The sequence below is a fragment of the Mobula hypostoma genome, chromosome 12 (genome assembly GCF_963921235.1).
Source record: "Mobula hypostoma chromosome 12, sMobHyp1.1, whole genome shotgun sequence".
Taxonomy (NCBI): Eukaryota; Metazoa; Chordata; class Chondrichthyes; order Myliobatiformes; family Myliobatidae; genus Mobula; species Mobula hypostoma.
The window spans coordinates 58,800,495-58,815,297 of record NC_086108.1 but is presented as its reverse complement, the minus strand read 5'-3'; the positions used below and the strand labels follow the sequence as shown (position 1 = coordinate 58,815,297).

Genomic DNA, 14,803 nt, shown 5'->3' with positions numbered 1-14,803 from the left:
TCAAGAAATGGCTGAACACTGGATACCATAAGATATAGGAACAGAAGTAGGCCATTCAGCCCACGAGTCTGTTCCGCCATTCAATTATGGCTGATCCAATTCTTTCAGTCATCCCCACTCCCCTGCCTTCTCCCCATACCCTTTGCTGCCCTGGCTAATCAAGAACCTATCTATCTCTGCCTTAAATGCACCTAATGACTTGGCCTCCACAGCCACTCGTGGCAACAAATTCCGCAGATTTATCATCCTCTGACTAAAGTAATTTTTCGGCATCTCTATTCTAAATGGACATCCTTCAATCCTGAAGTCGTGCCCTCTTGTCCTAGACTCCCTTATCATGGGAAACGCTTTACCATATCTAATCTGTTCAGGCCTCTTAACATTCAGAACGTTGCTATGCGATCCCTCCTCATTATCTTGAACTCCAGGGAATCTAGTCCAAAAGCTGCCAGATGTTCCTCATATGGTAACCCTTTCATTCTTGTGAATCTTCTCTGAACCGTCCCTAATTTCAGTATATCCTTTCTAAAATAAGGAGCCCAAAACTGCACACAATACTCCAAGTGTGGTCTCACGAGTGCCTTATAGAACCTCAACATCACATCTCTGCTCTTGTATTCTATACCTCTAGAAATAAATGCCAACATTGCATTTGCCACTTTCCCCACCAACTCAACCTGGAGGTTACCCTTTAAGGTATGCTGCACAAGGACTCCCAAGTCCCTTTGGATTTCTGCATTTTGAGTTCTCTCTCCATCTAAATAATAGTCTGTCTATTTCTTCCACCAAAGTGCATGACCATACACTTTCCAACATTGTAATTCATTTGCCACTTTGCCCATTCTCCTGAACTATCTAAGTCTCGCTGCAGGCTCTCTGTTTCCTCAATACTACCCACTCCTCCACCTATCTTTGTATCATCGGTAAATTTAGTCACAAATACATTAATCCCATAGTCCAAATCATTGATATACATCGTAAAATCAATGGTCCCAACACTGACCCCTGTGGAACTCCACTGGAAACCGGCAGCCAGCCAGAATAGGATTCCTTTATTCCCACTCTCTGCTTTCTGCTGATCGACCAATGTTCCACCCACGCTAGTAACTTCCCTGTAATTCCATGGGCTCTTATCTTGCTAAGCAGCCCCCTGTGTGGCACCTTGTCAAAAAGCCTTCTGAAAATCCAAGTACACTGCATCTCCTTTGTCTATCTTGCTTGTAATTTCCTCAAAAAATTGCAGTAGGTTAGTCAGGCAGGATTTTTCTTTCAGGAAGCCATGCTGGCTCTGGCCTATCTTGTCATGTGCCTCCAGGTACTCTGTAATTTCATCCCTAACTATTGATTCCAACCACTGATGTCAGGCTAACAAGTCAAAAGTTTCCTTTCTGCTGCCTCCCACCCTTCTTAAATGGCGGAGTAACAGTTGCAATTTTCCAGTCATCCGGTACAATGCCAGATTCTATCGATTTTTAAAAGATCATTGTTAATGCCTCCGCAATCTCTCCAGCTACTTCCTTCAGAACCCGAGGGTGCATTCCATCACGTCCAGGAGACTTATCCACCCTCAGACCATTAAGCTTCCTGAGCACCTTCTCAGTCGTAATTTTCACTGCATATACTTCACTTCCTTGACACTCTTGAATGTCCGGTATACCACAGATGTCTTCCACTGTGAAGACTGATGCAAAATACACATCCAGTTCCTCTACGATCGCTGCGTCTCTCATTACAATATCTCCAGCATAATTTCCTATGGTCCTTTATCTACCCTCGATTCTTTTACACTTTGTATACTTAAAAGAAGCTTTTAGTATCTTTGGTATTAGTTGCCAGCTTCCTCTATCTTGCTACTAGTTTTGGCTTGTTTGTATGCCCTCTCTTTTGCTTTTACTTTGGCTGTGACTTCACTTGTCAGCCATGGTAGTGTCCTTCCATTTGAAAATTTCTTCTTATTTGGAATATATCTGTCTTGCACTTCCCTTATTTTTCACAGAAACTCTAGCCATTTCTGCTCTGCTGTCCTTCCTGCTAGTGTCCCTTTCCAGTCAACCTTGGCCAGTTCCCCTCTCATGCCATTGTCATTTCCTTTATATATACCACTGAAATACAGACACATTGGAATTTAGTTTCTCCTTCCCAAATTTCAAAGTGAACTCGATCATATTGTGATCACTGTTCCCTAAGGGTTCTTTAACGTTAAGCTCTCTTAGCACCTCCGGATCAACGCACAACACCCAATCCAGCACAGCCGATCCCCTAGTGGACTCAACAACAAGCTTGAGAGACCAGACAATATCTTGGCTGTAGGATTGAAAACAGTTCTTGGGACTTTATCTGAAACTATTGATACCGACTTTTCTATTTAGTTTCAGAACTGATGTATTCTTCTTAAAGATCATTGGCCTGTATCTTTAGCACCTTCTTTCTCTGCAAATGCTGCTTGCTCCAGTGGAGAGAGAATTGGTTTAAAGTTTCAAATGATTTGTTTCTCAGTGTATCTCCGTTCCAGCATAGTTTTCTCTTTTTCCTCTCTCTCTCTTATTATTGCACCTCTAGATAAATCAATTGACATGAACAAGCCTTCTTCATCTCTCAGCTGGTCCTTTCTCTCCTGGTTTCCAGTCTTTCCACATGCCCATTGTTCTCTCTTACCATTTTGCAAAGGACCCACACACACTGCAGTGGCCATCCCAAGTTCGCAGTTACACATTAGTTCAATTCCCCTTCCTATTCTTACATTGCCTTGTCTATTCTTGGCCATCTCCATTAACAGGGTGAGGCCCAATGCAGACTAGAGGAGCAACAAGTCGTATCTGCGTGAGTAGTCTACAGCTCAATGGCATGAACATTGAGTTTTCCAATTTTAGGTAACTCGCCCTCCTGTGTTTTGTTTCCCTCTTCAATCTTTCATCAATTCTCCGAATTTTGCCCACGTTCTTGTTACCCTTCTCCTTGTTTCAATCTACATCCACACACTACACACATAGGTAGGTACTCACCGGCTAGCACTTTTCCATTATCCTATCTGGATCTGGTGGTACTTGCCATTTATCTCTCCCCTCATGGCTGCTATTATCATTTCTTTCATGCACGAGCATTGGTCGTCCTTGAGGAACAGCACTTTATTCTCCATTAATGATAATCTGATCCATTATTGAGGAAAACAATTTCAAGTATTGGATCTGTTATTCATCTTAACAGTTTTTTCAGATCCATCATTTCTTGATGTATTGCCACCTCCCCTTGTCTTGTATCCCCTAATCTAATTCTCATTGTTCACCATCTTCTCCCTCCTCTTCTCCAGAGATCGACTTGAAATGAACTTTTTGTCTCTGCAAATGCTGGGTAGCCGATGGAGTTGAATGTTCTGAATTTCTGGCAATACCTTTCTTTGTTTTAGCTGTGCATCCTTTGCAATCTTTACGTAAAGAAGTACCTCAAAGCATAAAATATTAGGGCAAAAAGCATAAACAAAAATAGAAAATAGAAATTGCCTAGGACAAAACCAGAGTTAGTTTAAAAAATCAAAGTTTAACAGTTTTTATCTGGAATGCACACGTAAGGTTTGTGTTAAGATAGATGACAGGATTAATAGCAACATGATCTAATAGCTATTGTGAGATGCAGTTTGAGGGTGACCAGAACAGGGCACTCACTATTACTGATTGCAATGTTCAAAAAGAGCAAGTCAAAAGGAGAGCAGAAGTGGTTGAGGCAGGTTCGATGTTGTCGTTTAAAGTTAAACTGGACAGCCATCTGGACAGGAAAGAAATGGAGGGTTATGGGCTGAGTGCAGGTCGGTGGGACTAGGTGAAGGTAAGAGTTCAGCACGGACTAGAAGGGCTGAGATGGCCTGTTTCCATGCTGTAATTGTTAAATGGTTATATGGAGAGGAGGCAGGATAGCATTGTTAATCAAGAGATATCAGAGTGGTGTTGAGTTCTGATACAGAGATAGTAGATAGCGGTATAGAATCACTTTGGTTTAAAATTGTGAATAGCATGGGAAAGATGATATAGAACATAGAAATTTACAGCACATTACAGGCCCTTCAAAAGAGAATATTGTGCCGACCATGTAACCCACTCTAGAGACTCCTTAGAATTTCCCTAGCACATAGCCCTCTACTTTTCTGAGCTTCATGTACCTATCTAAGAGGCTCTAAAAAGACCCTATTGAACACTTCCACCACTGCCGCTGGCGGTGCATTCCACACACCCACCACTCTGTGTGTGGAAGAACTTGCCCCTGACATCCCCTTGGTACCTATGTCCAAGCATCTTTAAACTCTGCCCCCTCGTGTTAGCTATTTCAGCCCTGGGGAAAAAGCCTCTGGCTATCCACACAATCAATGCCCCTCGCCAGACATGACCCCAAAATATGACTTGTTGGTAGAGTGAAATATGGAGAAATATTCAGGGTGTGTTTGAAGGAAACTTAAAATGTCAAGGGAGATTTTAATCTACATATTGATTGGATGAATAATACTGCTAAGGGTATCGTAGAAATACCTGTGGAGTGTGTTGGCAATTGCTGCTTGGAGCACTATGATACAAACCCAGAAACAAGCTATCTTAAGCAAGAAACTAAATTTGGTCATGAAATGAGGACCGATTAACAGATCTGGTTGAAGGCCTCCTAGGAGGTAGTGACCATAATATGATAGAGTTGCAGATGTAGTTTGACAATGAACACCACAGGACCAAAACTACTCTTAGCAAGGGTTGATGTGTACTCGCCAAAGTGAAACGTGCAATGCTAGAGCACCGCAGCATCCTGTGATCGTTGTGCAAAATGGAATAGGAAAGTAAGAGGTCAGAAGGTGAACAGTAACAGATATTCAGAAAGTTGGTTCATACTGCTCAGTAGGAATTTATTCCAGTCAAAGAGGGATTCCATGAGATGGAGGCTAACTTGTGGTTAAGTAAGGAGGGTCAGGGATAGTGTTGTATTGAAAAGTAGGCCATGCAAAGTAGTAAGAACTAGTGATAGGCTGGAGGGCTCGGAAACGTTTTGGATCCAGCAACAAAAGACTTGAATGGTTTTGAGAGAAAACTTTTGTGTAACATTAAAGCAAACAGTAAGAATTTCTGTGGGCATATAAATTGGAAAAACTGCCTCAGTTAAGTGTGTTGACCTAGAGAATGAGACTCGTGAATTAATAACAAAACAAAGAATATAGTAGCATTGGAGATGGTTCAAAGGAGATACTCTAGGCTAATTCCTGAAATGAGATCATTGCCGTATCAAGTGGGGGTTGATAGCTTGGATCTATATTCTTTGGAGATTAAAATGAGTAGTGTTCTGTTCAAACATAAGATCCTCCTGGAACTTGACAGAGTAAGTGTTGATGTTTTTACCAGTGGGGGAAGTCACAAAGTGACATACTACTAAGTAAGGGGCCAGTAATTAAAACTGGAGTGCATGGAAAATTCCTCCTCTGCTTCTCGCTAAGGTGGTGGAGGCGGGATCATTAGAAGTATTTAAAGTGGAGCTTGATAAACTTGTGAAAGACCAAGGTGGTGGGGCAGGTTTGGTGAATAGACACAGAAGAGGAATTGGCGCAAGTGTAGATCAGCCATGATCATATTGAACTGTGGGTAGCTTGAGAGGATGGTAGCTCATTCCTGCATCTACTTGTGTTCTTGCCCAAAATATTGCTGATGGGTTAATTGGCTGCTGTAAGTTACCACTAGTGCAAGTGGGATGCAGAAAGATTTGATATTCTAGTGTTGTGCTGTGGTCTTCCCTTCTGTTTAATAGTGCCTGCAAAGGTCATTGCTGTCGAATTCCACTTTTGATCAGAATCTCATAACTTGTTTGCTGATATACATTTTGTATTTTTTATGTATACTTAATGTTGCACCTCTTATTTTCTATTTATGTTTGCTGCATTGTTTCATGAAGACCTCTTCTCCACACTCAAAATTTAAGTTTTTCAGTTTGATGTTGTTAAAATACACACCAAGTTCCTGGATTGTTTTCTTAAATTATGTATTGCATGATCAGTTAGGTTAAAACAGCATTGAGGCATATAAAGCTAAATTGTGAAAATAATATATGGTTGAAGTCTTTATTTGGAGATAGTTGGCTGTGTTGCCATTTACATTGCTCCTTAATAACAAAGGTGGTAAGTTGCTTACCATATTTCTAGAACAGTGGATGTTTGTGTCTGGAAAATATGCACTTTAAACGTTTTAAGAGCTGAAGCAAAAAGTAAACATGAAAATTCTTAAACTATTGAATTCTTGAGTGTTTTCTAAAAATGGGCACTCAAAGTGGAAATATTGATCTATTTAAAAGCAAACTATTTGCTCATTCTTTTTACTTTGTCTTAGATGTGGAAATGTAAATTTTGCAAGAAGAACAAACTGTAACAGATGTGGAAAAGGTAAGTGGTGCAAGGTTTTGTCCATTTTGCTAATCTCCATTTCTATGTTGTGCTCTATACATGTTTAAGGTGGTTTGCAGAAGAATTAAGTTGTTTTAATTTTTTTCCCAAATCTAAAGATTAATGTTTTTCAGGATACATTAACATTTTGCTCAAGTGGTTACTTCATGTATGTGGTTTTGCCTGTTATTCAATCATGAGACTTGGCTTGCACAGGTTACAGCATGGAATCACAGTTTAACTAAGCTGATGCATTGAAGTTTATCTCCCAGATGTGTATGATTCTGTCTTTAGTTAGCTACCCTGTTTCAATATGCCTTTTCCTTTATTTGCCTATCTAGTCTAACCATGAACACTAACTTTCTTTAGAGCATTTGCAGTCCCCAGTTTTTAAGGTTAGCAGTTTTCTCTCATTAAGAATAACGCGGTCAAAAGCAAAAGTTAACTTACAATAAAACATTGATTAAATTGCTACAGTACTGTACTCCATTCTGGATTCTCAATCTTACGCAGTCCTTGGGATCAAGAATGACTTATTTCCACTCTGATTTTATGGCTTTTTGAGTAGCAAGTCAAGTCCAGGTAGGAACTGCAGCTTCTCCCAACATGCAGTCATGTGGATTGGTAGATTGAAGTTACATGTTCTTTTAACCACTTGTAGGGCTGATTGCTTGATGCAAAGTTAAATATCCCTGAAAACTTCTAGGAGCTTCTGATCTACTTCCTCATACCATACTGAAATACTGCTTCTCCACTTTGGTCATTTCCCAAGGATTCCCAGGATTCATTCAGGATCTTGCACTTCAAGGAATATTTTTTGAGTATGTCCTTGGATCTATTTTTCTGTTTGTCTGCAATCTTCTCCCATGAAGGAACTTAGCATAGAATGTCAGTTTTGAGTCCGGGCCTACCAAATGCAGTCATAGTAAATAGGTCCTCGCTACTGGCAATGTTGGTCTTTGAGATGAGGCTGATTATAGATATGCTTGGTCATAAGAACAGAAAGGGCCCTTCAGCTGGTTCCTAACTGGTCCATGCTTACCACATCCAACTAAACTAGTCCATTTGCCTGCATTTGGCCCATACCCCTCTAAACCTTCCTTATCCATGTATCTGTTCAAGTACCTTTTAAATGTTGCTACTGTACCTGATCAACTGCTTCCTCTGGCAGTTCATTCCCTATGCTTGCCATCTTCTAGTTAGAGAAAGTTGTCTTTTGGTTCCTGTGAGATCTCTTCCCTCTCTCTTTAAACCTATATCTTCTGGTTTTCGATTCCACAGCCTTGAGGGGAAAAAGGATTGTTTTCATTCTGTCTATGCCTCTCATGATTTTATATACCCCTCATTCTACTATGTTCAAATGATAAGTCTTAGCTTGCTCAATCTCTCTATAGCTCAGTACCTTCATAAATGTCCTCTGCTCTCTTTCCATTTTAATGGCATCTTTCCTAATGCAGGTTGACCAAAGCTGAATGCAGCCTGATCAGCACCTTACACAGCTGCAACATAACATTCCAACTGCTATACTGAATGCTCGTACTAATGAAGGCCAACATGTCAAAAACCACCACTCTGTCTCCTTGACTATAGTTTCAGGGAACCATATCCTTTTGTTCTATAATACTCTCCTGAGCCCTACCATTCACAGTGAAAGCCCAACCATTATTTGTCTTCCCAAAATGCAACACCTCACACTTATCCAAATTAATCTCCGTTTGCCACCTCTCAGCCCACTTACCCAGTTGATGAAAATTCCTCTGTAAATCCAGATGCTGTCAATGACACTACCTATACTACCTGCAAACTTAGTAACTGTACCTTGTACATTCTTGTTCAAATCATTGATAAAGATGATAAATAGCAATAGCCTAACATCGACCCATGGGGAACACCGCTATCCACTCCACAGAGCAACCTTCCACCATCATCCTCTGCTTTTGTGTATCCAATTAGCGAGCTCTCCATGGGTCCCTTGCAATCTAATTTTTCATCACAACCTATCTTATGGAACCTTATCAAAGGCCTTATTGAGTTTATACCAACTACGTCTGCTGTCCTGCTCTTGTTGACCTTTGTTGCTTCTTCAAAAAACCTTAGTCACATTCTTGAATATCCATGCACAAAGCCATGCTGACTGGCCCTAATTAACCACTGTCTTTCCAAATACTTGTATATCATATCCCTCAGAATCCCCTTTAGTATTTTACCTGTTAGGTTTCCTGTTATATTTCACAGGTTTATCTTTCCAGCCCTTCTTGCATAAAGGGATAACATTAGCCACCCTCCAGTCTTCCAGTCCTTCACCTGTCACTAATGAGGATGCATTTTTCATTCAGGGGTCTCCCAATTTGTTCTTCCATGGTAATCCATGGTAATCTTGGATTTACCTGATCAGGCCCTGGACATTTTATCTACCTTCATGTATTTTAAGACATCCAGAACCACCTCTGCTGTAATGTGGACTATTCCTATATTAACTATTTCAAGTTCCAATTTTTTCATATCCTTTTTCATGATAAAAACAGGAGGAATATTCATTGAGGACCTCGCCCATCTCCTGCAACTCCACACAAAGATGTCCATTTTGGTCTTTGAGGGGCTCTATTTTCTCTTGTTACTCTTTCCCTTTAGAATATAAAATCTCTTGGGCTTTCCCTTCCAACAAGTTTGAAAGATTGAGCAATTCTGTGCATTAGGATGGATGTTGAGGCTTAATTGAGATGTGTCAGGAGAGGTTTACTGGTACTTACAAAATAAGTATTATGCACTTGCATCAATGGATAAATGAGTTCAAAATAACTTGGTCTGTAAGGGAGCACAGAATTAAGTGTGGTGATCTGGAATGCATTGCCTGCAGGGACTGTGAAGGGTGATCTCTAAAAAGGTTTTGTATATATATTAGTGGGTGGAGGGGGAGGGAATGAATTTCAAGACAGTTGGGAAGAAACAATGAAGTGAGACTAATTAGACAGCTTGTCTGCCAGACAGATGAAACAGAAATAAGGTATCAGTTATCAATGCAGTTTTGTTCTGAGAGCTTTGTCCTGCTGCTTTACAGCTTAATTTGGCCAGGTATACTTCTGGCCTTGGGTGCTACCTGTATGAAGTTTTCACGTTCACCCCCATGACTAGATTTCCACAAGATGCTCTAATTTCCTCTTGCATTCCAAAGATGTGCTGGTAGACCAGTTGGCCACAGAAAATTACCTTTTGGTTTATGCCGGTGGCAGAAAGGGTGGGGGTTGATTGTCATGTGAGATAAATTGTAGGGTAACAGGGAAATGATAGGGGGAATGGAACTACTCTGCTGCAAGCTGGCATAGACCCAATCAACTAGATTGTCTCTCTTCGTAATAATTAATTGCAGCAACTCCATTGCTTCCTGTATTATGTTGAGTAGATGTACTTGTGTTCAGGCAGACATTTGTGATAAATTTGATAAGTTAGCATTGATTCAGTTTATTAAAGGTTAATTCTCATGCTCAATGCTCCAAAACTATTATTTAGAGCAATCAAGATTGTGTACCTTGCCTTTTCACATTAATGGCATTAAGAGCTGACCACATTACACATCCCCTTGCACTTGGCTCAAGATTGGGCTTTGTTTAGTTCTGCAGTCATGTTTGCAAAACCAGACTTCGTAATTGTTTGTGGGTATCACAGCCCCACTACAATAACAAACATTGACTTTAAAAATTGGATTTGTATGTCATATAGCAGGAAAACCAGCTCTTTGGCCCAACCTGTCCATATTGTCCTATTTGTCCAGCTGTGCTAATCCTAGATAACATACATTTGGCCCACATCTCTCTATCCTCTACATGAACCGCTCCATATGGTTGGTAAACATAGAGACTGGTACAATTACAAACACTTCTCTGTCAGCTTTACTCTGTTTAACTGCCACAGAGGATGAATGGTATACAAACCTCTCTTCTAACTCTACCTTGCCTTTGTAATAATAATCTAACATGATGAGGCTACTTATTCAAAGTGGCAGAAACTTGGCAGGCTACTGAGCTAATTTTCCCATACAGCTGAGTGCGTAGGTCAGTTGTCTTGTGTCTGGACAGCTCAGTCTGGATCAGTCTGTGCTTGGAACAACTGGAGACGAGTTTCAGTAGCGACTGAGGGACATTGCTGTGACTCAGCCTAGGCTTCCGAACGTACAGTGAGCTTGCTGTATAATGAGGCGAGTGCTCTGTTATTGCGTGAACCATGATAATTGGGTACAGTTTATTTCTCGTGAAATGAATTCATTTCTCATTTCTATTTTTGAAGATAAAGAAATGAGTATCAATGGAAACAAGATCATAGTATTAAAAATGCACTTTTGGGTGGCTTGTTAGATCCACAAGACATGTCATTTTTCAAACTACAGTAAGTTCCCGGGTTAAGAACGTACGACTTACAGACAACTCGTACTTACGAATGGACTGCCATAAAGCCTATTATATTAAAAATTTGAGTTAAATACAATGGTTCATAATAAAGAACACAGGCACTACTTTATGACGCTCATGAAAACATTATGCGGCTTCAGCAGTACGTTGCCGTTAACACTGTATTGAGTGTGTAACTTTGTATTTGGCTTAAATTTTTCTCTTATTTACCCTTGTAACCATGCCTCCAAAGCGTAAATCCAATGCAAGTGCTGGTGATGCATCAAAGAAAAGGAAAACGATCACGATTGAAAATAAAGTGGAAATAATAAAGCGATCGGAAAGAGGTGAAACGCCATCAGTCATTGGAAAAGTGTTAGGCTACAGTCGGTCAATGATTGGAACAATTTTAAAGGATAAAGTGAGAATAGTGGAGCATGTGAAAGGCCCTGCCCAGATGAAAGCTATAGTTATTACAAAGTAATGCAGTGGTTTAATTATTGAAATGGAAAGGCTATTGATAATTTGGTTAGACGATCAAAATCAGCGTAATATGCCTATTAGCTTTACTTTAGTGCAAGAAAAGGCTCAAAGTCTTTTCAATGATTTAAAAGCTCACGTGCAGCAAGTGAAGGTAATTGTGATGGAGAATTTGTTGCGAGTAGGGGTTGGTTTAATCATTTCAAAGTGAGGGTAAATTTATATAATATTAAAGTGCAAGGTGAAGCAGCGAGTGCCGATGTACACGTTTGTAAGTGCTGTGAGTGATTTTCCTGAAAATTCCTGAACCGTATATATCTGTTCGACTTGCTTACAAATTCGACTTAAAGACAGACTTAAGAACAGATCTCGTTCGTAACCCGGGGACTGCCTGTATAACTGATCTGAATTGCAAATTATTTACCATAAATCTCTAAATATGTAGCACCCATGCAACTAATTTTAGTCAACCTTCATGCATCATGTCTCTAGTTTATTGCTTTGTATGAGTGAATCGTGTTTATTGCTCTTGCTTGGATTGTTATCATTATCCGTGGCTCATGGCAGACTGATAGTCTATAGTTACATGACAGCCTTAAAGTTGATTCATTTTGAAATATAACATTTCAACTTTGAGGAAATTTTTAATTCTTTCTTTATTTTTTTTAAGAAAGAACATGTGAAGCAAAGCTAATGAAGGCTGGAGGAACTGAAATTGGAAAGACTCTTGCAGAAAAAAGCCGTGGCCTTTTCAGTGCTAATGACTGGCAGTGTAAAACGTGAGGTTTAATGCAGTGTAATGCACCCCTTTTGAAATAGTGTAGTTTTTTGTATCAAAAGCATAATTATTAAATTATTAAACAAGACTCCTGTAATTCTTTTTGCATATAAATATGCTGAAAGTTTATGGCATTTTATGAAGTGGGCAAGAAATTTATAGGGCTTTATAAACAACTGATTTTGCTGCACAAGACGTGTAACAAAATTCAAACTGATTCAGTAAGAGCTTTCTTTATTAACATTAATATTTTTACAACTGAAATAAGTGTCTTATCTATACTGCTGTGTTTTTGACATAACTCATTAGATAATTTTGTTTTTAGCTGTGGAAATGTGAATTGGGCAAGAAGATCAGAGTGTAACATGTGCAACACTCCCAAGTATGCCAAGTTAGAAGAAAGGACTGGTAAGATTGGTTGTGTAAATTCCCCTTTTGAAAGCATTTCATGGAATTCTTTCTGAAACCATTTTCAAAACTATAAGTGGATTAATTTTTTAAAAAGATGGGCTAGATTGATATCATGAACTTTTGTTTGGCTGTAGCCTTTTTTTTTATTTGCTCAGATTGTAATTGGATTTAACCTGAAATTCAAGTTTTTAGAAGGCATTCTGTGTGCCATTTGAAAATGTGATAATTTTTCTTTTGCATGCATATCAATCAGCAGTGTCCTATTGAATGATGCTCCTCTCTGAATTTTTGTATCAGTATTTAACATCCACATCATTTCTCCTAATATATGCTTCTTTAGGGGGAGCCTCACATGATTTTTGCAATGAAAATGGTGTAGACATTTTCTGGTGAAGTAAGGCTTAATTTTTATTGCATGTTCTCATGCAGCTATTAGAATATTACATATCACAGTTCTCTGAAGTAGTTAACTTGCATATTGTTATTCTTGCTCCTGAAAATCTGGAGTCACGTATCATGTTTGACAACGTGTAGTTGTTTACTTGATGAGTTCACTGATCTTGTAATTGGATTGTCAATAGTTTTGTCGTAAATGTAATTTGAAAACTAAATGGAGAAGAGCTTTGCAACAATTTTAACCTTTTAGCTCGCTCTGTATTTGTCACAATCTTGCATTTGGAGTTTATTAATTCGTAACTGGATAATCTGCAATTGTTTAAATGTTTGACCTTGTTAGAAATTAGACGGAGAATGTGTATAATACACATAAGAGGGAAGCTGAATATAATCCTGTTCGTTATTTTTGATTATAATATTTAACTGCTTTCATACCTCTTTTCCTATAGGATATGGAGGTGGATTTAATGAAAGAGAAAATGTAGAATATATTGAGCGTGAAGAATCTGATGATGAATATGATGAGGTGAGACACATTGCAGCCTAAACATAGATTCATGGATGTAGGTTTGGTCAAAGAGATATGCAGTTTCATTCACTATTTTCTCCCAAAACGACGCCATATTAAACAGTTCCCAGAACAATCTCGCATTCCCATATTCCAGAAAGGCAATCATCCAGAATCTCTCTGCCTTTGTTATGGACTTCTGGTGCTGCTGGACCAAAGGGTGGTGAGGTAGAGATGCCAGGTGTTGCATGTGGGGCATTGTGTAGGCAAGATGACAGTAGTCTTTCCAGGACCACTGCTCTCTCCACTTCCCCTCATACTGTAGGAACATGCCCGGCAGCCAGGAGTAGGTCTGGTAACCACATATCCAGTAAGTGCCATTCAGCAGACGGGGAGGACTGAGATTTGTCAGTTCCATACATGTACCTTTACTGCTCCCCAGATAGGGGCCCTTGCCCTTCCAGTTGCTGTGACATGTTATCTGATCAACGTCCTTGACCACTGCTCCGGACAGTCATGTGGTGACTCCAGTTCTTGTACTTTGCACCAGTCATGCTTGGGGCTTGGGGTGGGGGGGAAGCATTAAAGCACCTGTAATGGCAATCAATGTCTGTCCTGTAACTGTTTGGCGTTTTCAGTTCAGCTCCACTCATACCTGAATTATTCCTGTACATGTACACAAACCCTATTTGTAGGATTCTTCTTTCACCATGGAAATTCCAGCATCACCACTACGAGCAAGAGAATTGGTGTGGTGTTGAGGTGACCTACATTTTGTTGGCTTGATAGCTTGTTTTTACAGTGTGACGCATATATCCTTGAAGCTTTCTCTCAAATAGTTCTTACTCTGAAATGTCAGGACAACCACGTAATCTCTAGGCTCTATGTTGTAACACTTGGTGTTGCCCGTTAGTTGTTGTACTACTTTCACCTATTGATGATACCTTCTGTCAAGGATACACAGTTAGTCAACATGCTATCATCCAAATTATGCATGTCCATTTGCTTAACTCTTTATGGTGCATCAAATGACAAGTACAATGGCCAACCCATTATGATTTTGTTGGGGAGGTGGAGAGAGACGATCCAGTAGTTCTATTGCCTGCAGCCCTAATGGTCATAAAGACCAAAGGTGATACTTGTTTCTATCTTAATCCAGTTTCCCCTCACATTTTACTAAGCTTGTTTTTAATCATTCCTTTCATCCTTTCTGCTAAATCCGTCAACTGAGGATGGTAACTGCAATGGAAATGTTGATCAGTTTGCAAGGCCTTGCGTACTTTTATTACCTTTCCAGTAAACTGGGTACTGCTGACACTAGGCAGTTTCTGTTGGTTAACCAATAGAAAACAGAGTTGGGACACACAGGTGTTTCTCTGGTTGGCAAACAGTGATGAGTGGTGTGCTGCAGGGGTCAGTGCTCGACCTGCAACTGTTCATGATATGCATTAATG

General features: G+C 39.7%; 1 protein-coding gene across 1 annotated transcript in view; it reads left to right on the top strand.

Moving 5' to 3' along the window:
* zranb2 (zinc finger, RAN-binding domain containing 2) overlaps positions 1-14,803 on the top strand; it is a 43,834-nt gene that overhangs the window by 1,162 nt on the left and 27,869 nt on the right. The window contains exons 2-5 of the mRNA XM_063064223.1: positions 6,342-6,394; positions 11,927-12,035; positions 12,360-12,442; positions 13,291-13,367. Coding sequence (XP_062920293.1) covers positions 6,342-6,394; positions 11,927-12,035; positions 12,360-12,442; positions 13,291-13,367 — 322 coding nt within the window. The remainder of the gene's footprint in view (positions 1-6,341; positions 6,395-11,926; positions 12,036-12,359; positions 12,443-13,290; positions 13,368-14,803) is intronic.